The sequence below is a fragment of the Triticum urartu genome, chromosome 4 (genome assembly GCF_003073215.2).
Source record: "Triticum urartu cultivar G1812 chromosome 4, Tu2.1, whole genome shotgun sequence".
Taxonomy (NCBI): Eukaryota; Viridiplantae; Streptophyta; class Magnoliopsida; order Poales; family Poaceae; genus Triticum; species Triticum urartu.
In genome coordinates this window covers 83,398,457-83,421,265 of record NC_053025.1, presented here as the reverse complement: position 1 = coordinate 83,421,265, position 22,809 = coordinate 83,398,457, and the positions used below count along the sequence as shown (strand labels likewise).

At 50.2% G+C, this 22,809-nt stretch overlaps 1 protein-coding gene across 7 annotated transcripts in view; it reads right to left on the bottom strand.

The window, feature by feature from the left end:
• Positions 1–22,809, bottom strand: part of LOC125550801 (disease resistance protein RGA5-like) — a gene marked incomplete at its 5' end in the record, with an annotated part of 24,734 nt that extends 1,925 nt beyond the window's left edge. The window contains 10 exon segments of one of the 7 annotated variants that reach the window (XM_048713892.1): positions 2,077–2,140; positions 2,240–2,496; positions 3,575–3,694; positions 4,292–4,351; positions 11,445–11,520; positions 19,772–19,935; positions 20,014–20,076; positions 20,739–20,826; positions 20,906–21,451; positions 21,616–22,809. In XM_048713892.1, the coding sequence (XP_048569849.1) occupies positions 2,077–2,140; positions 2,240–2,496; positions 3,575–3,694; positions 4,292–4,351; positions 11,445–11,520; positions 19,772–19,935; positions 20,014–20,076; positions 20,739–20,826; positions 20,906–21,451; positions 21,616–22,809 (2,632 nt within the window). 7 annotated transcript variants of the gene reach the window in all.

The following is a 22,809-nucleotide window of genomic DNA, read 5'->3' as shown; positions in this document are numbered from 1 at the left end:
AGGGTTCTTGCATAGGTGGAGAATGCTCGGAACGGCAAACTCCTCTGCCAGGTAGCTAAATGGCTGTTGTCGAGGTCGAGCTTGCTGCCTCCTTGCAACACCCCAGCGCTTGACACCAATAAGACTTAGAAGGGCACAAACCCATCCCGAGGAGGTGAGCAAACGGCTGATTGCCGGTACCCCCAACGCCCTCATTGTGTCCCTCTACATACATGTGAAGAGGATCATACGGTGGCTCTGGTTAAGAAAAATCATGGAATGAAGTGAACCCAGGGCGCGGTGCCAGCAGCCTGGTCAGAGAGCTGGAAGCCAGTCGTGTGGCCAAACGTGAGGATGGGACTGACTCCCCATGCTCGACAAGCATCTACAAGCACAACAACACGAAGAACTCGCCGTACTCGACGCCACCACTTTCCCTGAGCACACCCCTCCGAGGCTACGACCTCCTTCCCCTTTTCCAGACACCTCGCTGCCGCCTTTGCTGTAGATGAGGGAACGCTACAGCTTTTCCTTGGCTCATGTCGCTGCCGTGCCTCTCATCCTACTCTGTCACCTCATCTCTTCTACCTCCATCTTGTCCCTCCTTTAACAGCCGTGCCCTCGGCCACGCTTGCTTGATCTCATTCCAAATGCAGCCGTGCCTTTTAACTTTTTTGCTTCGCTGGGATCAGAGGAGACCGGCGGACCAAGGTTAGGATGGGGAAAGAGGGCAGGCGGCATGGTCACTCGAGAATTCGAGCGGAGCAATGCGGAGGTGTTGAGGCGAGCGTTTAAGCTACCAAGCAGACGAGTGGAAGAGGCCATCAGATGGGGTGTCCATAACTCCATATGGTGGGGTTCCCTGGTGATGTGTCGGACACAAACTGTTACAAAATGTTTGTGGGTCCCAACTAACAATAGATTTGGGATGAGAGATCGCACTTGGAGGAATATTCTGCTGCAAGAACCAGAAAATCGTTGAGTGGTGTTTCCCCAACGACAGACTACTGAAAAAAAATAAGTAGAGCGCTGTGCAGTCTGCAGCATGTAATGTCAACTAGGTTGCAGATTCAAAGCCTCCTATACGAAAATTACAAATGGTGCACGGGCACCATGGTGCCCTTTTTCAAAAAACCATTTCCTACAATGCAAATTTTTTTTTGTAGAAACACACACACAGATGTATAATACGTATGTGCAAAATTTCACAACATTTTACTTTCACACGTGGAATATAAAGAAAAGACAAATATGTATTTTCAAATTGGCCGCTTTTTTTTGGGCCGGAATTTTGTTCTTTTGTGCAGCTTACAAATTACATTTTTTTTCAAAGCAAAATTTCATGGATCCATAGTGAACACATACAAGTTTCCACAGATTGTTTTTTCAAAAAAAATAACTTCTAAATATGGTGTGTTTTTTTTAAAGGGCACCATGGTGCCCGTGCACCACAAGTTCTAACTTCATAGTTGGAGGTAGCACAGCAGCAGCAGCTACTCTCACCAGGTGCCTTTCGCCAAGGGCTTCCTATATGCCTATTTTGCAAACAATATATATCCACGGGTTTTAGCCTTTAGGCGGCGTTTGAGGTGCTAAGAAACAACAGTGTGTCATTGCTAGGTATTTTGAAAACTAGGAAGGAGAATATGGGGTTTGTTGGTTCAGGACTTTTTCAAGTTTTCTCTATCTGGACTCTGGAGAGTTCATACCCAATCTTCAGACACTTAGAAATTCAAATTCCGGAGATAATATTTAGAAGTGAAACCATAAGTTCAGTTGTAAATATTCTTGAATATGGGTTATTGGTAGCACACTAACCGAGGATTTGCAAAAAATTATAGATATCTTTTGTTGTACCGCTTTCTCTATGCATTGAACAAATATATTTTCTAGTCTGGAACTTTGGGTTCTATTTATTTGTACATTTTGTTGATGACTCAAAGGATTTGTATAAAATTTGGCTCCTATTGCAATCCTACTGAAATGTTACGATGCAACCATTCTAGGTTGCAAAGTGTAGATCCCAATGCTGGCATGTTTAAGAAATGGGATTGAAGGCAAAACCTAAAGTTCTAGGGGGAAATAAGGTGTGGCTACCTGGACTGGTTGCGAAGTGAATCGTGAAGCTAATGATTCGGAAGGCCTAGCATCATTTGCTCCACTGGCAATAGAAGATGAAGGTATGTTAGGATCAGCAAAAAAAATAAAAAAATTGAACCACTCTACTTGACTTGACAATAAATGAAACCAAGCTGCTCACCTAGTTGTAGTTTTCCTTGTCAAGGATGGGTCACAGCTTGCTCGAATGACTTCCTCACAGCCTGCAATAATGACTTCTTGAACATGCTTGCTGTAATGACTTGAGTTCCTGATAAACGGATGGGTCAACAACTCGCTTGCGCTTGGCCTTGCTGCTGGATTCCTCTTGAAACAGCATTCCAGAAAATCCTTTGCCTCATGTGATAAATTGTCAGGAAGTGGTGGGTTCTTATTCAAAACCTTGAACATTGCAGCAGGCTGTAATAGAAAAAAGTTTTCTTAGAAGTAGTTTTTTTGTACAACTTTATTGTGTTGACAACCAGACTACAAGTTACCAATGATCAATAACTTGTGACAACGCTTTCGGTTACCTTCCACACCTATTTATGTGTGCATATGAACATAGGCCCATATTAGATTTCTCCTGACAATTCATTAATTAAAATTGAACGCGAATCACCCATTAGCCCAGGCGGGGGCACCCGCGGGCGTCGTTACCTCGTTGGAGGCGTTGCGGGGCAATTCGCGTTCCCTGTGTGCCCAGGGGGAAACCCCAGACTCGGGCTTTCCGGATCGGATGATGGCGAGGTTCCTGCATCGTCAACCTCATGGGGGCATCATCTTTGGGGTTGTAGGAGGGACAAGTGTTTGGCTTGGTGGCTGGGCGCAGGTCTCCGTATGCTTCTCGTGCAGTGACCAAGGTGGGGCGGCGTGCCATCTACAGTATCGACGACGGCGAGTCTTGGCAGCAAGGTGTCTCGGCGCTGGATACCGTTTGATGGGCACGCACAGGAGGCTAGCGCTGTCTGGTGTCATGTTGGTGTCGACAGCAGAAGGGTCTGGCAAGATCAGTGCATTAATTGCTCCTGATGATGGGACTGTGGAAGAAGGCGGCGACGGATTCTACAGCGTGCGCATACAGTGCATGCTGGGGGTCTGCTAGACCGGTTGGTGCTCCTGGCTAGCCGGCGGGCGGCTTGGTGAGGCCACCAGATTTCTTGGTGTGCGTGGCACGAGGTCAGGGCACATCATTAATCTTGTAAGTAGGGCGACAGTTTTTGCCTGGAAGGTGGCTTTGGGTTGATCTATGTATTTATTTTGTAGGATCTTATTGAATAATGCAATAAAGATGGCTGCGTGCATCTGTGTGCATCGCTCGATGTAGAGGCCGGGGGTAATCCTCCTTTTCGGAAAACATGGCAGGAGCATTTGAACTCGGGATTAGAATGACACAGTGCTGAGTCTCATTTTATATTATTTTCTCCATGCTACGCAGACTAGTCATGAAATGCATGCTGATAAGCTTACTGTAAATAAAAAAACTCCAAGTTATTACCCCTTCAAGATCGCTCCAAGGAGGTTTTCCATTGAACATCTCAATAATGGTGCAACCAAGACTCCAGATATCAACAGCAAGATCATAGCCTACGTCCTTAACAAGTGTAGCCTGAACCATCTGCAAAACAAGAAACAAGCTAAACTTCAATAAGCATAAAGGTGCAGACAAGAGAATTTATAGACCCAAGCATGCAACTCAAATATGAATAATAAAAAAAATGAAATTGCTGGATAATATAATGGCTTGTTTGCAAAATTGGAGATCCATTAGGTACCTAAACTAAAGACAATGACATTAAAGTTGTTCGGATCATACATATGTCATACTAAATCCGACTAATTCCCAAAAAGTAGTCACTTCAACTGTTCTTATTAAGAAATAACAACTCCTAGTCCCATCAAGTTAAAAACAGATCTTGTTTCTTTTGTTACACAAACTGTGTTGGACACTGTAACAACCACATGCTTTGCAAAATGTACCTTTTCTTTGCGAGGCATTAAATATTACAAGACCGCAAAGCATGAAGTTGGATAATTGCAATCCACATGAAGATAAAGTGAGCCTGACCACCCATGTGCGGAAAAGTATGATGTTTACAAAGAGTGGAAAAATTGCACCCGCATGGACTTCACCTTTAAAGCTCTAAGGCGTATATGATATTTAAAGTTGATAACACGAGAACTTAGTAGCAATACAAGGACTATATGTGCGCACCTCTGGGGCCATCCAATATGGTGTTCCCTTCAATGAAAGATTAGGGGCTGCAGTACTTAACTGATAACAAGTGGCAATAGTATCAACACTACATAAGAGGATATATAGAAAATGTTTCCAACTATTTTAACTTTAAGCTTGTCTAGCAACAATTGGAGTGCCCATTCTCTTACCAAAGTTACTTTGGATGACATAATAGCACTAAAAAAGAAAACATACACAGTTCAGTTACTAGCAACACATAAAATATTCTCATAAAAGACTCCACACAAAACAGACACAACTCAATAAGATTTCAGTAATAAACAGCACACAGCAGATTAGAGATATGGGCGGGATACAGAGAACTGAGCCGTAGCTGTCGTGGATATTTTTCAGATAATACTGTAGGGGTATGATAGTAGGGGCGTCATGTCCACTGTAGGTGTAAATGGGAGTACGCACAAGTGTTTATACAGGTTCGGGCCCTCATTGGACGAGGTAATACCAACGTTGGGTAACGGCAGCATTCAATGCGTCGTAGTGATCGTGGGTGTCTCTTGGTGCAGCCGACTGTAGGACATCCGGCTGCTACCAGCCTGGGGGACGACTGGCTGACGGTGCCTGCTCAATTGGAGGGGTGGAATTCGACTGTAGACACATAGTTCGTTGGCGAAAAACCCCTTGGTTGATGACGGGCTGTAATGTTGATGGGCCTGGGCCTTTGGCTGGGACATTCGTATACGTGGGCCTACCCCGTAGGTATTCCCGTGTCAGTAGCCCCCGAATCCGTTAGGGTCTCGCTGCAGAATCCGACTGCCACTGTGCCCCGACGGAGAAGATTCCAACTGGTCGCCGAACTCGAAGCACCACTTGTTTGCTGGCTGAGACCATGCCGGACTCAAGTGATCATACCTTCGGAAAGTGAAGATTGAGCAAATGATTGGAAAAACTTGCTGATACCCGATTCTCTTCAGGAGAGGACGGCTCGTGGCCCGACTGTAGGCGTATCATCAAATTCCGAATGGTGGTCTAAGACGTCTGGGCTTGAGCGGATCAAGCAACACCAGTCAATATCCTTTCTATGGAACATCGGTCACACCCCCTCCTCAAGAACAAAAGTTTGTGCAAACAGATATTTGGCTTTCCTGAGAAATCCAAGCAATGCCACAAACAATACCGTGGGCGCCCCTCGCTCAGAATTGATATGTAACAAGCGTCACTTCACTCGGGGTTTCTTCGAGTGTGGTGTACTTGTTTTTTCATCATGCCATGTGCACGGGTTTTCTGGCTCGGGACTGACCCCGACAACCGAGTCGACGTGTCCCTTCATTCAACCTACTGGTCAATTCGACCGACTAGCATGCGAAACAGCAGGTGACATCATTGCAAATCTTGTCATGTTGTCACGTCAAATCTTTTGCGTGGTGTCACACGCCCTTTGACTGATCTGAGAGGGGTCTCCTCGACTTCTGCGCCCCGACTAACAGAATTCCGACTGACCTAGCATGTTTGAGGGGGTTTTAAATGCTGACAAACTGGATTCCCACACGCGTGATTGATGTCTTGGCTTCCAGTAAGGTAGTAACGGCGCATATCGCGCGGTTTTGACATGGTGGTTTCCAGTCCCCTCTCTATAAATAGAGGTGGTGGGAGAGAAATTAGCCCATTTCCTTCACTTCTCGTTTCCCGCGACGCTTCAAGAGCAACCGCTCGTGAGCAGTTCCATCGCCTCGATCTCCAAGTCTCTAGTTGCAGCGCCCTGTGTAGACGCCCACAACGAAGAAGCTCGAGCAGGCGAAGGCTGCCAGCTCCTCCGGCATTGTCAAGGCACATGCCGCCACACTAAATGACAAGCGAGAGCGCCATGATTGGTTGTCCTCGGTGGTGACCGAGCAAGTCATGCAGTTGTACACCCGCGACGGGAAAGTTCCCGCCGACAGCTAGCGGTTGCCAGACCCCAACGAGCCGAAGCCTGCTGCTCGAGCAAACAAGCGGGTGATCCTCCCCCAATTTGTCAAGCGAGGTCTGTCTTTGCCTATCTCGCCCTTCCTCTGTGAGGTTTTGTCTTACTTCCGCGCCCAACTCCATCTTATGCCCAATGGGGTGGCGCATCTCTCGTGCTTCACGCTGTGCGAGGGTTTTCTTGGCATCCGACCTAATTGGGTGCTCCTCAAGCATATCTTTTATGCCAAGCCCTAAATGGTGGAGAACGCCATAAAGATCCGCGATGGACTCGGGATCCAGGTGAAGAAGAGCTCGAGCTAATTCAACGTGAAGTGGCCCGACACAGTGAAGAACGGGCAGTCGACCTGGTTCTACTGTGTTGAGCCTTCCACCATGGCAGGACCGGCTGCACTGCCGCCATACACGAACTCCGCCGTGAAATGGCATTCCGGGTGGTCCGTCAAGCTCAGGAAGGGGGAGTAGGCTGAGGCAAAGATCCTGATGGCGCAGATCGGCGCGCTCTCGGATCATGGTTTGACTAACAACGACCTCATGGCCACCTGGGTCAGTCGGAGGATTTTTCAGCCGCTCCAAGCTCGTGTGAGGGGCATGTGGCTGTAGTCGAGCTCTAACGATCCGACGAGGGCCATGCCGCTCCGACTGTCTGTCGAAGGCTTCGAGACCCAAATGAAGCGGCTCACCCAGGTTCGCAGCAACATCTGCCGAGACGGCCCAATCAAGCCCCTTGGCGCCTGCCAAATCCCCATGGGGGTAAGATTTATTCACTTGGTTTCATTCGCAGTCGGATATATGCTTTGGTAACAATAATCTTCTGTCGGTTTTCCAGCTAAGGAAGCAGTCAAATCCTTCTCTCTCTTCTCAGGATGAATCTTCTAAAAACGAGAGAGGAGGAAAGCTGGCGGGATAGCGAAAGCCGAGCAGCCTGGTGAACTCCGATGAGGAGGAAGACCCGAAGGTGGAGGGGGTCGCTTCATTCCCTTCGTCCGCTCAGCCTCAGAGGCGCCGGTGGCAGGATGAAGGCGCCACCGGCACTAATGTGGAGAAAGCTCCAAGCGCTCTCGTCTGGCTCGCTAGGATCCACCAGAAGTCCCCATGAGTCCCACTACTGTTCGCTGCGCACCCCGATTGAAGAACATTCCAAAGTTCGACTGGTAGGCTTTAGTGCATATGTTGTTCCTTTCTGTCTTGTTGAATTTATTTGAACACTTGACAGTCGTCTCTCCATTGATGCAGTAAGCAAAAGTCCAGCTTTGCTAGCCAGAAGATCGCCGGAAAGAGGCCAATGTCCACTCAGCCAGCATTAGAGGCTGAGCCGACTAAGGAAGACGTACCCCCCCCAACTCCCAGGCTTGCCGACCCCGGTGCTCCCGTGGACGCAGGCACCCAGAAGAAGGATGACAAGCCCCAGCCCAGACCCAGCCAATGGAGAGCTGCCCACGTGGAGAAGTTATTGACTACGGTACCAACTGCCCACTGACTGTTGCACCACCCACTCCACCAACTGCCCCCATGGAGGCAGCTACTGATATCCCTGCCATCGTCGCTATCGGCCCGATCGCTTCCCAGGGGGTGACTGCACCGACTGGCCCAACTCCTGCCCTGGTGATACTCGTACCAGGTTCCTCCTAAGGAGATGTAGGAGACGAGGCAGCACCACGCAATTCCCCCTCGCGAGCCTGAGCCCCGAGGATAGGGCCATTGTGACGTTGCAGCGGACTGTGCCGGGAGCCATTGAGCGGGAGGAGGGACTGAAGAAACACCTAATGGATACCATTAAGTTAGTGAGTGGAGCCATTGCCGTCCGCCAGAATGTTGAAGTAAGTGCAGTTGGTCACTCTTTGTAGTTCAAAATTTGATCCTTCGACACCAGGCTCACGATCAATGCACTCGAACCCAAGGCTCTGGCTTGACTGTTGGCAGTCGGTCATTCTTTAGAGACATTTTTTTTCATATTTGTTGTAGACATAGCCATCCTTGAACTTCATAGACTTGGCTCTCTTGGTCCCGAATCCATAATTTGTTGTTCATGACCGGGGGCACAATCAGTGCACCCAAGGCTCGGGCCGACTGCTGGCAGTCAGTTCAAGTCTTTAAGTTGCTTTTGTAGATGATATCATGTGGCCATCCTTGAACTTCATGGACTTAGCATGATGTACTCATTGACTGGCTGACCAGATGATATCATGTAGCCATCCTTGAACTTCATGGACTCGGCTTGATGTACTTGACTGGCTGACCAGATGATATCACGTAGCCATCCTTGAACTTCATGAACTCGACTTTTGTAGTCGGTGAACTGTGTTTTGGCCATCGCTGGTGGGAGCTCATACGCTTAATATTCTCTACTGCCAGTATACATGTGCTTGTCAACAGCATCCCAAGTGAGGAAATCTATCATTAGTTTAATTACTGAAGAGTTCGCCAGGGTGACCCTTGTCTCTGATGAAGTGTGTCATCTTGATGGAGGTCCTTCATCGTTTGGTCGAAGTGGCGGTGATGCAAGGTTTGCTTGCTGCATCGCTTTATGCTTGGTCAAAGTGGCGGTGATGCAAGGTTTGCTTGCTGCATCGCTTTATGCTGATGATGTGGTAGTCTTCCTGAAGCCAACTCACAAAGATCGTGAGCTGATGCTTTAACTGCTTCATACTTTCGGCTATGCCTCTGAACTCCACACCAATATTATTCAGATTCTCACACACCATCTTGCCTGCCCTCTCAAGGAATTTGAAATTCAATATGTTCCACTTTCAATTTGGAAGCTCTGACACACTCTCCTCGATAAAATGGACAATAAGCTTGCCGACTGGAAAACTGGTATGACCACTAAAAGCGGACGGCTAGTGATGGTTAAATATGTCTCTCTGCAGTCGCAGTTCACACCATCCTACCTACAGATATGCCCAACTGGGTGAAGACTGAACAACAATTGATAAGAAACAGCGAAGCTTCTTCTGGAAAGGGCGTTGAGAGACGAACCGTAGCCACTGTGCCGTAGCATGGAGAGATGGTTGCAGATAAATCGAGCTCGGGGAGATCAAAGATATTAAGAGAATGAACTGGGCATTGTAGGCAAGATGGTCGTGACTGCAGCGCACTGATGAATCTCGGTCGTAGACCAGATTTCCAATCGAGTTAACAAGCACATAGCTGGCCTGGTTCATGCGGTTACAAAGTTGGACGTGGGCGATGGGAAGCACGCAAGATTTTGATCAGACCAATAGATTTACTAATAGTCGACTGCTGATATTGCCCCTACGGTGGTCGCAGCAGTTGTGTCGAGGGTTATCTATAGCAGAACCATATGCAAGGAGCTGGGCGGCAGAGGTTGGATCGGTGAATCTCAGAAGCCCTAAACGTGCAAGGGTCTGTTGAATTTACCACACTTGGCTGGGTGGTTGACGTCCAATCCTTGTCCCCTGGAATTGAAGATCAATTTACCTGGAAGCTCTCGGCATCCGTGCAACACTGCAAAATACGGATGAAAACAGAGCGGAAACGGACGGAACTGAATGATGTCACATTTGTTTCCATATTTTTTAGTAGAAGCAGAAGCAAATACAGAAATTTCATAAAAGAATATGGAAACGAATAATGTGGACACAGATACAAAGTGGAAATTTGCTGGAACTCAAAAACCTCTTGAAACATAGAGAAAAACACGACGATGCCAACAAATTCAATTGCTAATGACTACAAATATTATGATATATCATCGAAATATAATACAGTAATGTATATGTGTAAATTTTTAATTTCGGCAACATAATAAGGTGTACTGGTTGAGAAGAACAGGATGACAGGGAGGATCAAGGGAAGGATTATGTTTTTTGGTGGTAGATTTAATTGCGCCAAAAGTGTATATGGGTTGGACTGGAGTGGGCTACACAGACAATAGATAAACGGAAACTTCCGCATGTGTGGATATGGAAATTCCTAATTCACTGGTGCTCCACTAGAAAACGCTGTCCGTTTCCATTTCCACAAGAAACTTACCAGTTCCGCTTCCATTTTGTAAATTTCCTTTTCTATTCCCATAGTTTCTCTCCGTTTTCATATTTTTGCGGAACGGACAGAAAGTTCCCGCTCAGCTTTCATCCCTGCTGCAAAGTCTACACAATCTGCCCTCTTCACTAGCATGGTCAAATCACCATTTTGGAGGTCGATCTGGAATGGCTGGGCTCCTCTAAAGTGCAATATTTTCACATGATTGACGTCGGCAAGTTGAGGCCTGCATCATCCGGATGCTCGCGCCCTCTGTGACCAGGCAGATGAAACAATCTTGCACCTACGCACCAGATGCACATTCTTGAGACAAGTGCTGGCATCCTGCTCCCTAAAGGTTATCTGCCCCATCCAACAGAGTGACTTCAATTCTTGGTTTGAGCAGGCTGCGGAACGAGCTGGTGCAGAAAAGCTGAAGGGAGCGAGGTTGCTGACCTAAGTCACCATTCAGATGTTATGGCGGCTTTGCAACGACTGTGTTTTCAGTGGGGCTTTGCCAAACTGTTCAGCGCTGGTAGACTCAATTGTTTTTTTGAGCTGATTTTTTTAGCTGAAGTCAATGTGAGGCAAAACTATGGTTGCCAGCCGGAGCTAAAGCTCTGTGACGGCTCCCATGGCATAAAAAGCCTCCTGAAACTCACTGTTTAGACTATCACCCGAGTGCAGCACAGTTCGAAATTTTTGCTTTCTTAGATTTATTTCTTAGTTCCTTTTTTCGGTTCTTGTGGGAACCGGATCCTCTAACATCAAGGAGGGAAGTCACCTAAGCAACAGTGCAAACTAGTGCAATGCAAAGAAGGAAAGTTAGTACTTTAGCGAATACTGTATGATCTACTGTAGCAGGTACTGTGCGTAGTTACTGTTCGACAAAAATAAATATATAATTAATTTTATTGCACTGTAATTTTGTTTGTATGTAATTTTTGTAAATTTATACAACAGATTTTGATTTGCAAATTAATTCAAGTCATTTTAGTCTTAATCATATGGATGTGAAGGAGGGAAGTTAGGGTATTGTAGCTTAGGTGACTTTCCTCCTTGATGTTAGAGGATCCGGTTCCATTCTTGTGGGGTGGAGTTGTAGGGTTTTGCATCATCTTGACGCTCTTCTAATACAAAACGGAAAATAAAAGGTGCCCTTAAAAAGGAGACACAATACAGTACAATATGAAGATGCTACCAAACATTGTAAGGATGCACTCACATGATTAGCCATTCCAAAGTCAGCCAATTTAACAACACCGTTACCATCAATTAGCATATTTGCTCCTTTGACATCCCTGTAAGAGTACATTCATATGCATAAAAGTGTTATATTGACGCAGAAGTGAATACCAGCATAAAAAACAGTTCCAAAAGTTATTTTAGTTGCAAGAAAACTGTAAGGGAAGCCGTAGAAACAGGAACTCAAATTCGTGTTCGCGAAACTTGAACACAGGTGGTCGGATTGTACATCCACTCTCCCAGCTAAGTGAGCTACACTCTCTTCCTAACTATTCTGGTAGTTCTCCATTGAGACATGTGAGATTAATTAGGCCTTGACATCTGAGCCCTCCACCAGTGTATGTGCGTCTAGAATAACAACAAAAGCAGATAAGCATCTATGTCCCTTTTCAACCTGCCTTCATTTACCACATTCATATACATTTCTGACGGAAAAATAAACAAAAATAATTGCACACAGGCAGCTTCGAAGTCCTTGCTTCTCGTAGCAGTAGCAACTGGCAAGGATGGACATAAAATGATACTCCCTCCGTCCCGAATTACTTATCTCAGATTTGTCGTGTCTAGATACATCCGTATCTAGACATATCGAAGACAAGTAATTTGGGACGGAGGTAATATATGATTATGGACGCAACATGCAAGACTCAAGATAATAAGAGTTAACAGAGAACAATGGACAAGAATAGACCAGCAGACCAGGGATATGAGAATATTATGTTGACAGGTCCAAGTACAACTTCAAAACCTTTTGACTATATCAACCTAGCTAAGATGAAAAATATCAATGTAAAATTAAACAGTACATATGGACAGCTAAAGAATTGAAGCCAATATCCAGGACAGCACAAATGACAGTCATAAATACATGCTTGAAATGTTGTTGTGTGGACGAGGCATGTTGGCTTGACAATTATTTTTATTTTAGTGATCTCTTAAACATCTTCTACCAAGTTTTAGCTTTTTGTGATCAAGACCAAGAGGGAGAGAGATGGACGAGTTGAGGCGGCCTAAATAAAACTAAACCTGGGCTCTTGTACCATGTTAAAGGCACAACTTATCTAATATTGCAAACCCCAAGGGGCAAATATATAGTACGGCGTATGATGGCTCCGCTCCGCTCCCGCCTAGCTCTCTCCCACCTCTAGCCCGCTGCCGTCGATTCTCCGCCGGGCGGCCCTCCACCCCACCGCGAGCCCCTTCCAGCTCCCCTCCCCGCGGCACCCGCCATGGCTTCCTCCGGCGCTGACCCTGCTGGGCGCCGAGCGACCCTCTCCGACTGCGACCGCGTGTCCTCTGGGGGCAGCGGGTTCGAGTCGGAGAGCGAGTCCTCGCCGCGTTCCTACAGCGACGTCGCCTGGACCCCGCCAGCTTCTGCACCGGTGCCTACGGCGCTGCCCGCCCCGGCGCCCCCTCGACAGCCTGCCGCAACCCGCCTCGGCCCCCGCTCCGAGGTGCATCGCATCTCCGGCGGGGTTCAGGTTGATGCCGACGGGTTCAAGCAGCCGCGGCACAGGCACCGCGGCAACCGCCCGCGCTCCTTGGCCGGGCCAAGCCCTCCGCCGCTGCGACGGCGCAGCCCGTCGCCGGAGGAGGTCGCGGGGCTCTGCTTCCGCTGCCTCGACCATCGCCACCGGGTCAGAGACTGCACCAACGACATCCGCTATCGCCGATGCCTCGAATCTGGCCACGACTCTCGCTCCTGCGAGAACAGGCGCCGCGACGCCACCGGACGTGCCCGCGCCACCAACGTCGGCCCCTCTGCCGTGGATGCGGCCACGCGCCAGACCGCCCCCCCGCCGCCACCCCCGCCGCGCCGGGCCGCGCCTACGCCGCCAACCCTGCCGCTGGTGACCGCCCTGGTCACGGCGCCCCCCCCCCTCGCGCGCCGGAGCCCGAGCCATGCGGGTAATCATGTCCCACTCCGTCGAGATGGAGGAGGCGGAGGACGTCCTCAGCCGCGCCATGGTCGCCTCCATCACCGGCAACCGACCACGTGTGTCTGGCGCTGAGGTCTCCGATGTGCTCATCAACACGTTTGAGCTGGTCGACGGCGACTTCACCGTGCATGAGCACCACCCCGAGGACTTCTTAATCCTCTTCAGCTCCCACACCACCAAGCGCCGCCTCGACGGAGAACACTTCATCAACTCGCCGCGATTCTCGCTCTCCCTCAGGCCATGGAGCAAGCTAGCCCACGCCGACTCCGGCGACTTTGAGTACTGCGTCGAGCTGGAGCTCCGCGGCGTTCCGGCGCAGGCTTGGCACCTGTCCACCGCCGAGCATGTCCTGGGCACGAGCTGCTGGATAGAGCGCCTTCACCTCATGACGCGCTCCAGGGCCAACCTTGCGACGTTCAAGCTGGCCGAGCGCACACACCACCCCGACAGCATCCGCCGCGCCGCCGTTCTAGAGATTGTCGAGCAGATCCCCGCGCACCTGAGCTCCGACAAGCCCACTATCAGAACACTCACTTACCCCATTGCCATTGCCATGGCCCGCGTTGAGCCAGCTAGTGCTCCAGTTCTCCGCGGCCAGCATGGAACAGGACAGGGTGGGGATGGTGCGTACGGCGGTGCCCACGACAACCGCAACCGCGCACCAGGACTCGGCCAAGGTAGAGCGCGCCGCCGGGGCCGCAAGCGCCGGCGTACGGACGCCGCGCCGCCCAGCCGCGTTGATGGCATGGCGATGGATGACGCGCTGTGGCGGGCACAAAACCAGCCCGGACGCGTGGACGGACTCGCCGTGTCGTATGCTTGGCCTGCTCCCGCCGGCGAGGGCGCGCCGCCGTCCGTACTGGGTCAGGATCTTCGCATGGCATCGTTACTTGGTCAGCAGGGGACCCACCCCCCTCGTCAAGGTGCCAGAAAAGTAAGAGGCAGAGGATCGCAAAGGGGCGCTTTGCAGGCGGGCCCCGTGGATAAGACTGTCGGGGACGCAGTTGTCCCCGTGACCACGACGGCCGCGCCTGATGGCAACGCTGCTTTGGCTACTGCGGCCCCGGTTGCGGGCGTGGTGGCGGGCCAGGCCCCAGCTGGCGACCCCCCGTTGGTTGCGAACCCACCAGAACTAGTGCGGGATTCGAATCCGGCTGAGAACGGCACGCCCGAGGACGATCGCGTGGGGGCCACGTCTGGCTCGCCTAATCCCATACATTGTCGGGATCTGGACGCCGTCAGCGCGGTTCCTGATACGCCGCCAATGCCTGTGGGCCATCCTGCGGCTCAATCGGGCCAAAGCACCAACCCCTCCACGCCAGCGTCTGGGGAGATGGGCCCTGGTGACGGCGACTGCCTGCACATCGGGCCCCACGCGGAGGCAAGCGCGCTGTCCCCGACAGTCTCGCAACCGCCCAATCCCGTGCCAACGACGCCCGCGTCACGGCTGGCCACGCCCCAAGCCCGGCCCACCACGCGGGAGGCCGCCGTGGGCCTCGTTGCCCCCGCGCCGACAGAAGCCCAGCATGGCTCCCCATGTCCGACGCCGGGGAGGTTCGCGTCGCCGCCCATCACGCTGCGTCGATCTCGCGCACGCCCCTGCATGCCGAGGACTTGGACACTTGGCGAGTTTCTCGCAGCCGCAACGAAGCACATTACCGGGGCTTTGCCAACCCCAAGGATAAAACCGCGCCGCCCGCTGAACTTCACACCCAGACGTGGCCGATCGGCCACCACCTCCGTCTCGTCGGCTGCGCCACCCACTGCTGAGCGCCGTGCACAAGTTCAGATCCTCCACACGCTTGGGATTGTCGGGATCAACCAGAGGATCACCGCTGCCGAGATGAAGGCATATGACGGCATGTTCGCGGCGCCAATCCCGCTCTCGGTGCTCACGGCCATCGCTGCCCTTGTAGACCGAGAGCTACCCGCGGACTTCTCTACCGCTGCTGCTGCGATGGCCACCGCTAGGTTGGCCGGCTCGCCATAGGGCTATTGCGACATCTACCCCCGTCGATCATGTGCTCCCATGGATTACGACATCAAGATAGCTATATGGAATGTGCGCGGCCTTAACGCGCGTGCCCGGCGCTATGCCGTTAGATCGCTGCTTAACACCACCGGAGCCTCCATTGTATGCCTACAAGAAACTAAAGTGGCTTTGATGTGCTCGTCCGTTGTCCTCGATGCCCTCGGTTCGGAGTTTGACGACTACACGTACCTCCCGGCGAATCGCACGAGGGGAGGCATCCTGCTCGCATGGAAGAGCAGGGTCGTGTCGATCACTGACCCCCTGTTCACCACGAACGCAGTCACGGCAAGAGTGGCCGCGGCCGGTGGCACGCCATGGTGCATGTCAGTCGTTTACGGCCCCCAAGAGGACGCGGAAAAGATCGCCTTTCTGCAGGAGATACGCGATATACGCGCGGACTGCCCCGGACCATGGATGCTTTGCGGAGACTTCAACTTGATCCTACACGACGAAGACAAGAATAACGGCAACCTGAACCGCCGCATGATGGGAAAATTCCGCCGCCTCGTCAACGACCTCGCGCTCAAGGAGGTATATCTCAATGGAAGAAGATTCACGTGGTCCAACGAGCAAACTCCGCCCACCCTGGTGCACCTGGACCGCGTGTTTTGCACCGTGGACTGGGAGGACGCGCATGGCGGCTGCCACTTGATATGCCTCGCCTCCGTCGTGTCCGACCATTGCCCGCTCCTCCTTGATTGCGCACCCATGCATGCTGCGCATCGGAGGTTCCACTTTGAGGATTTCTGGCTGCGGCTTGACGGATTCCACGACACGGTTGCCGCGGCTTGGGGATCGGTGCACGACCCGGACCCTTTCCGGCGTCTCATGCTGCGCCTCCAGAGCACGCCCGCTCACTGACGAGTTGGAGCGCCAAGTCCAAAGGTTGCATTCGCGACAAGATGGCCATTTCCCGCGAGCTCATATCGCGCTTTGACAAAGCCCAGGAAGATCACGCGCTCTCTCCCTCGGAAGATTGGTTGCGAAAACAGCTCAAGATCTCATACTTGGGGCTGGCTTCTCTCGAACGCACGATCGCGAGGCAACGGGCGCGGATCACCATGCTCAAAGACGGCGACGCTAACACAGCCTTCTTCCACCGGCAATGTTCATTCCGCCGACAGAAGAACCACATATTCCGCCTTGTGGTCGACGGACAAGTGATCACCGATCAGGAGGGAATGGCCCAAGCGGCCTTCACGTACTTTGACGAGCTCCTTGGCTCCTCCGCCGCCCGCAACCACACGCTGGATCTATCGCAGATCATCAAGCCCCATGACCTGACTGACCTCGAGGCACCATTCAGCCCGGAGGAGATTTGGGACGCCGTCAAGCGCCTCCCGACTCGCAAGGCGCCGGGGCCGGACGGATTTACCGCGGAATTCTTGCGGGCCTGCTGGAGCATCATCAAGCAAGACTTCTTCGATGTCTTCCAGTAGCTCTTTGAGCTGCGCGGCCGTGGATTCAGCAAGCTCAACCAGGCCTTCTTGGCATTACTCCCAAAGCGGGCAGATGCGTGCCAACTACGCGACTATCGGCCAATATGCCTAATTCACCTTGTGGCGAAGATCTTCGCGAAGGTGCTATCGCTCCGCCTAGCGCCCAGACTTGGAAACATGGTCAGCCGCAACCAGAACGCTTTCATTCCAGGACGGAGCCTGCACGACACTTTGTCCTCGTTCGGCAATCGATGAAGCTGCTACACCAACTTGGGGCTCCGAGAGTGATGCTCAAGCTCGACCTAACGCGCGCCTTCGACTCCCTATCATGGCCCTTCCTCTTTGAGGCTCTTGGCCAATACGGATTCGGACCTCGCTTCAGGGAGTGGCTCGCGATCTTGCTATCATCTTCGAGCACCCGGATCATGATCAATGGCGAGCCGGGACCGCCAGTGTGGCACCGCTGCGGGCTGCGCCAGGGAGACCCCGTATCTCCGCAGCTCTTCGTGCTCGCCGTGGACATCCTTGGGCGCCTAATCAGTCGCACGCACGACGCCGACATACTGCAGTGGCTGCACCCCCGACAAGACATTCCGGCCATATCCTTGTACGCCAACGACGTGATGCTATTCTCCCACGCCACGCAAGACGACGTGGAGGCCGTCCGCGCGATCCTGGCTATATTCAGTGAGGCTAGCGGCCTTCGAGTCAACTATGCCAAAAGCTCCGCCACTGTCTTCAATGGTGACCCCGAGGCGGATGCAACAATTGATCAGGTGGGATGCGCGAAAGCGGAGCTACCCATTACTTATCTTGGCATCCCTCTCACGCTACGCCGCCCCTCAGCTGCCCAACTACAACCCCTCGTCGACTCGGTAGCTGCTCGGCTCCCCACATGGAAAGCATGGCTCATGAACAAAACCGGGCGGCTGGCTTTGGTCAAATCGGTGCTCACCGCAATCCCGATACATCAGCTGCTCACGTTCGCGCCGCCCAAGAAGACCTTGAGACAGCTCGAAAAGATCCAGCGCGGCTTCTTGTGGGCTGGGCGCGCTGCTGCTAATGGCGGACACTGCCACGTCAACTGGCGACGTGTGTGTCGCCCGCTCGAGTACGGCGGGCTTGGGGTCCAGGACCTGGAGCGTGCCGGCCTAGCGCTGCGCCTGCGCTGGATGTGGTTTTCCCACACGGACGACGACCGCACATGGCAAGGCCTCGACCTCCAATTTTCCCGCGAGGAGCGCGCGCTGTTCTTCGCATCGACGACCATGGTGCTTGGCGATGGACAGACGACATTGTTCTGGGACGACCGATGGCTCAACGGCCAGTCCGTGCGAGAGCTCGCGCCGGCACTATACCAATGCATTCCCAAACGGCGACACAAGTCGACAACGGTGGCCGCAGGCCTAGCAGGCAATGCTTGGGCTCGTGACATTCAAGGAGTGATAGGGATTCACAAGATTGGCCAATACCTCAGACTGTGGCAGGCCGTGCAGCATATCAGTCTATCAAACCGGCCCGACTGAATGCTCTGGAGATGGACGGCTAGCGGCAACTACGCGGCACGGTCATGCTACGCCGCAACCTTCCATGGATCCATGAAATGCCCCTCCTGGAAGCTTACCTGGAAGAGCTGGGCACCGCGCCGTGTTCATTTCTTTCACTGGCTGGCTAGCCAGGACCGGTGCTGGACGACGGAGAGACTAGCCCGTCGTGGCCTACAGCACCATCCACGATGCCTCCTCTGTGATCAGGCCCCAGAGTCAATGTGGCACCTGCTCCTGGAATGCCCGTTTACGCGGCAGGTCTGGCACGACGTGCTGGCTTGGGCGAGGATACCTTCTCAACCGCCAAGCAACGAGCCCACCCTCACAGACTGGTGGCAACGAATGAAAGGGCAGACCCCACATGCGCTACGGAAAGGCCTGCAATCTATCGCCATGCTCGTCCCTTGGATGATTTGGAAACAACGCAACAAGTGCGTCTTCGACAATGCGCGCCCCTCGGTAACCGCACTCGTAGATAGGATTAAGGCCGAAGCCAAATGTTGGGCACAAGCTGGCGCTTTGGGTCTCAGGGTAGTCCTCCCCACTAACTGGGATGTCCACTGATAGGTTGCCAATCCATGTAACCACCACCTCCTAGGAGGATTGTATCTTCTCATCTTTTCAATGAAATGAAACGCAAAGAATCCTTTGCGTTTTCTCGAAAAAATATATAGTACAAGAGATTTGGGAGTACAAGTAAGAAGATTTAGACTAATACCAATACGTAAGGGAACCTACATCAGTGCTAATACTAGTAATACTCCTTAACAGTTGACACCATAATTCCTCCATCTGTCTTCCTATATGTCCAAACGGATGGGGCGACATCAAGACAGATAGAGGTAGTAATGACAAAGGGACAGGAATTGCTTCTAAAAACGAATGGGGCGACATTTGAGTTGTTTGTGAGGTCCTTGTAAAGTCTCTGCTTGTAGTAACTAGTATAACTAGCTGACTAGTAACTGCCACCCCTACCCCTCTCCCCCCCCCCCCTCCCTCCTCTAACTCTTAACACAACTTTGTAATTGATGTTTGGCTCTCTTATTTTATAAAAGTCAGTGGGAGGATCTCCCACTGTCCGTTGCTCCTCGAAAAAAAGAAGGAAGGGGGGAGCAAGACAACTAACAGCAATATTTATTGTACCAATAGATCACATATCGCGATCTAGTAAATCAAAATCAGAGAGAATATAATACAATGAGGTGAAAAAAGAAGACGGTTAAAGAGAGAATGGGCAATAGCTGAAGGTAAAAAATTGCAAGCAGTAGTGAGAGCAAACCATGAGTTCAAAAGCCCCGCTGACCTAGTTAGCAGAAACTATGTAAATAAGGATACATATTTGCACATACCTATGCATAATATTTTGGCCATGCAAAAATGCTAAACCCCTAAGAATATGGTGAGTGAAGTTGCAGACAATCGATTCTGTTATTGCTCCACGATGTTGTTGGATATACTTATTAATTGAACCAGGATGAACATACTCCATGTAAATGTAGAGGTGGCCTTCTATCTGCAAGATCCTCCAAGAAATAAGATTACATTATGGAACATATGGAATTACTTAGCTCAGATTGGAAGGGAAACTTACAGTTTCGCTACCATAATACTGAACTATGTTCTCATGCTTAAATTGGCTTAGAAGCTTTATTTCCTGCAAAGAATGAAAGTAAGTCAACAAAGGTATCTTGAAAACTTGCTATACATCATCACAGAGGAGAAAAGCCAAGTACGAGTGATTGTCACATGATGAGAACTTATATGAATCCTCAGAAAGGTGGTACAACTAGGGTGCTTTAGAGACTTAAGTTCCTTTTTGGTTGACGAAGTTTGTAAGTATTTCTATGAGCAAATGAAATTATGTTCTAAGTTTCGGCTGCTAGGGTTGGAGTATAATCTAATTTTCTTGTTCTATTGGCAAATTTGATGTTACATTGGTAGTTCCTCTCTATAAATAGAGAACTGAGATAAATTGGAAGCCAAGGCAAGAACTAACAAGCATGGAAACTAATTAAATAGATTGATATGGAAATCCCTGGGCTGACTTGAAGATCAAACTGACATCGACTGGCTGCCCTATCCTTGGCGCGTCAGCCGTGCATCCGCTCTCACATGACAGTAGGTTTACTTAGAAAATCATAATTATAAACAAAATAAGCTAGAAACTTATTTCTCAGAATGAGGAACCTTCAAAAAGAACAATAACAAAGAAAAGTATTCAGACAGAACTCATGGAACTGATAAAAAAATAGATTCTAAGTTACTGCAAAAGAACAGCTTGTAATTACTTAAGAATGCATAGCCAGATTTAATAACCTGATCTAATTGCTTCAAGGACTCAGCAGATCTAGAATCATTAGGAATTATACTGATCGCTTTCACTGCACAAAGAGCTCCAGTGTGCCTACATTTAAATGGAAGTAAACCAACATTCAGAATTTAACATGAATAGCCGCAATGATATATGGATTACACTTCCATACCTGTTGGTAGCTTCATATACATCACCAAATGTACCACTACCTATAAGTTTTCTCTTTTCCCATTGACCAGCTACTAAAGACATTTCAACTTTTGGAGCGGGCTGGTTGCTGAGAGTTGCTTTCACTTGGCTTATAGCACTGGGAGGAAGTAGAGGAAGTGGTAAGGGGTGAAAATAGGCAGTACTCCAGGTGCCTTCAGCATGTGAAATATGATATTCTGGGGATAACATCGGATGCATAGCTGATTGAGGGGCACTGGTATTCCTTGGCGTAAGAGAAGGACTTCTCAATGCCCTTGGCCAAGGAGATCCCTCCGGATCCCATGTATATGTTTCAGGTAAAGAGTGATGAGATGATGGAGCTGACGATGATTTTGGACTTGAACCAGATGATGTAGTACATGAAAAGGTCACTGCTTCAGCTGCAATATTATCCTCTAACTTTTCAGGAAATGGCATTCTGTTATTACTAGGCATAGTCAGCTTTGTATCGGCTGCGCATAAATCCATATGCTGAGGAGGCACCTGCATGATCTGATTTGTCACCCTGTGTAACCATCAGACATGGAAGCATCAGGAAGTAAATGTTAGTAATACATAAAGGTTTTGCTGGCAAAATACGGTGTGCACATTTTACTTGTGGGAAAATGTCGTAAAGAACATAATATTGTCTTTTAGCGCGGGGGGTGGGGGTGTTGGTAAATAGCCTACCCGCTATCAGCAGACTGCTTTGTATCTTCCTCGGTCTCATTTACGCCACGCTGTTGTAGAATTTCATGACATTTACTTGATGGGCTGTTAACTTCGGTCCTTGGCTTGTTCTCTTCCTCAACCCAATCTACCCTTTTTACATTGACGTAACTAGGAAACCTTGAATGCTTGTGAATGGTGTCCTTGAACGCAGACTCTGCGGCACTTCTGTCGGGTTCCTCAGCACCCTCGGCTGCCCCAATTATTCCATCAATCTTCTTCAGGTTTACCAAGTGCTGAATGCCGGCAAGCAAAACATCATACTGCTGTCCTTTGCGGGCATTGAAACCTAGCTTGAGCCTATGAACATTGGGCAATGCTCCTTCCTGGAAGGCCAGGCACAGTACACCACACATGTATTTGAAATACTTGAGAGCAGGGAACGCCCCATTGTTGAAGATGATGCTTTCTGCAGGGGGTTGCCGGACATACAATGAAAGAACAGTTAGGGCAGGCAATCCTGTGATGCTGTCAATATCATTCCTTCGTAGTTCACGGACCACAAGATTCAAATAGCAAAGTTTGCGAACTGCTCCAATATCCTTGGGAAAACTGGAAAAGATGCAAATTGGGGGCAACAAATCAAGTTTCTGAAGACCCTGAAGAAAAACAGGAGGAGAGGAAACGCTGCTCAAGACATCATGGTAAATGGCTGTGCTTAAAGCTCCAGGAGCCAGAATGACAGATTTGAGGTTAACAAGCTTGATAACAGAAGAGGCCAGAGCGACCATATTTCTCTTCAGATGCTCATCACAATGCACTGTGGAATAGGTGAGATGAAGATACTGCAGGTTCATCAGGCCACCGAGGCTCAGTACATTGTCTTCAGTGTTATTGCCAAGGTCAAAATACTGTAGTGTACGCAGAGACCTGATGCAGCCAATCCCATCAGGTAGATTTGTCTCATCTCGAAGAGAGAGATGCAATAAGCTCGGGAGATGAATAATATCCAATGGAACAGCAGATAATCTTGCATTTATTTCCAGTGTTTCCATGTATTGTAGTCCTTGCATCTGTGCTGGTAGTTCTACAATGATATCGCATGAAATCTTCAAATATCTGAGGTGAACCAAACTGCAAATTCTTGTGAGGTTGAGACTCGTATGCCCATATTGGTTGCCCCAAAAGTCAAGGATTAATACTCGCAGCAACTTG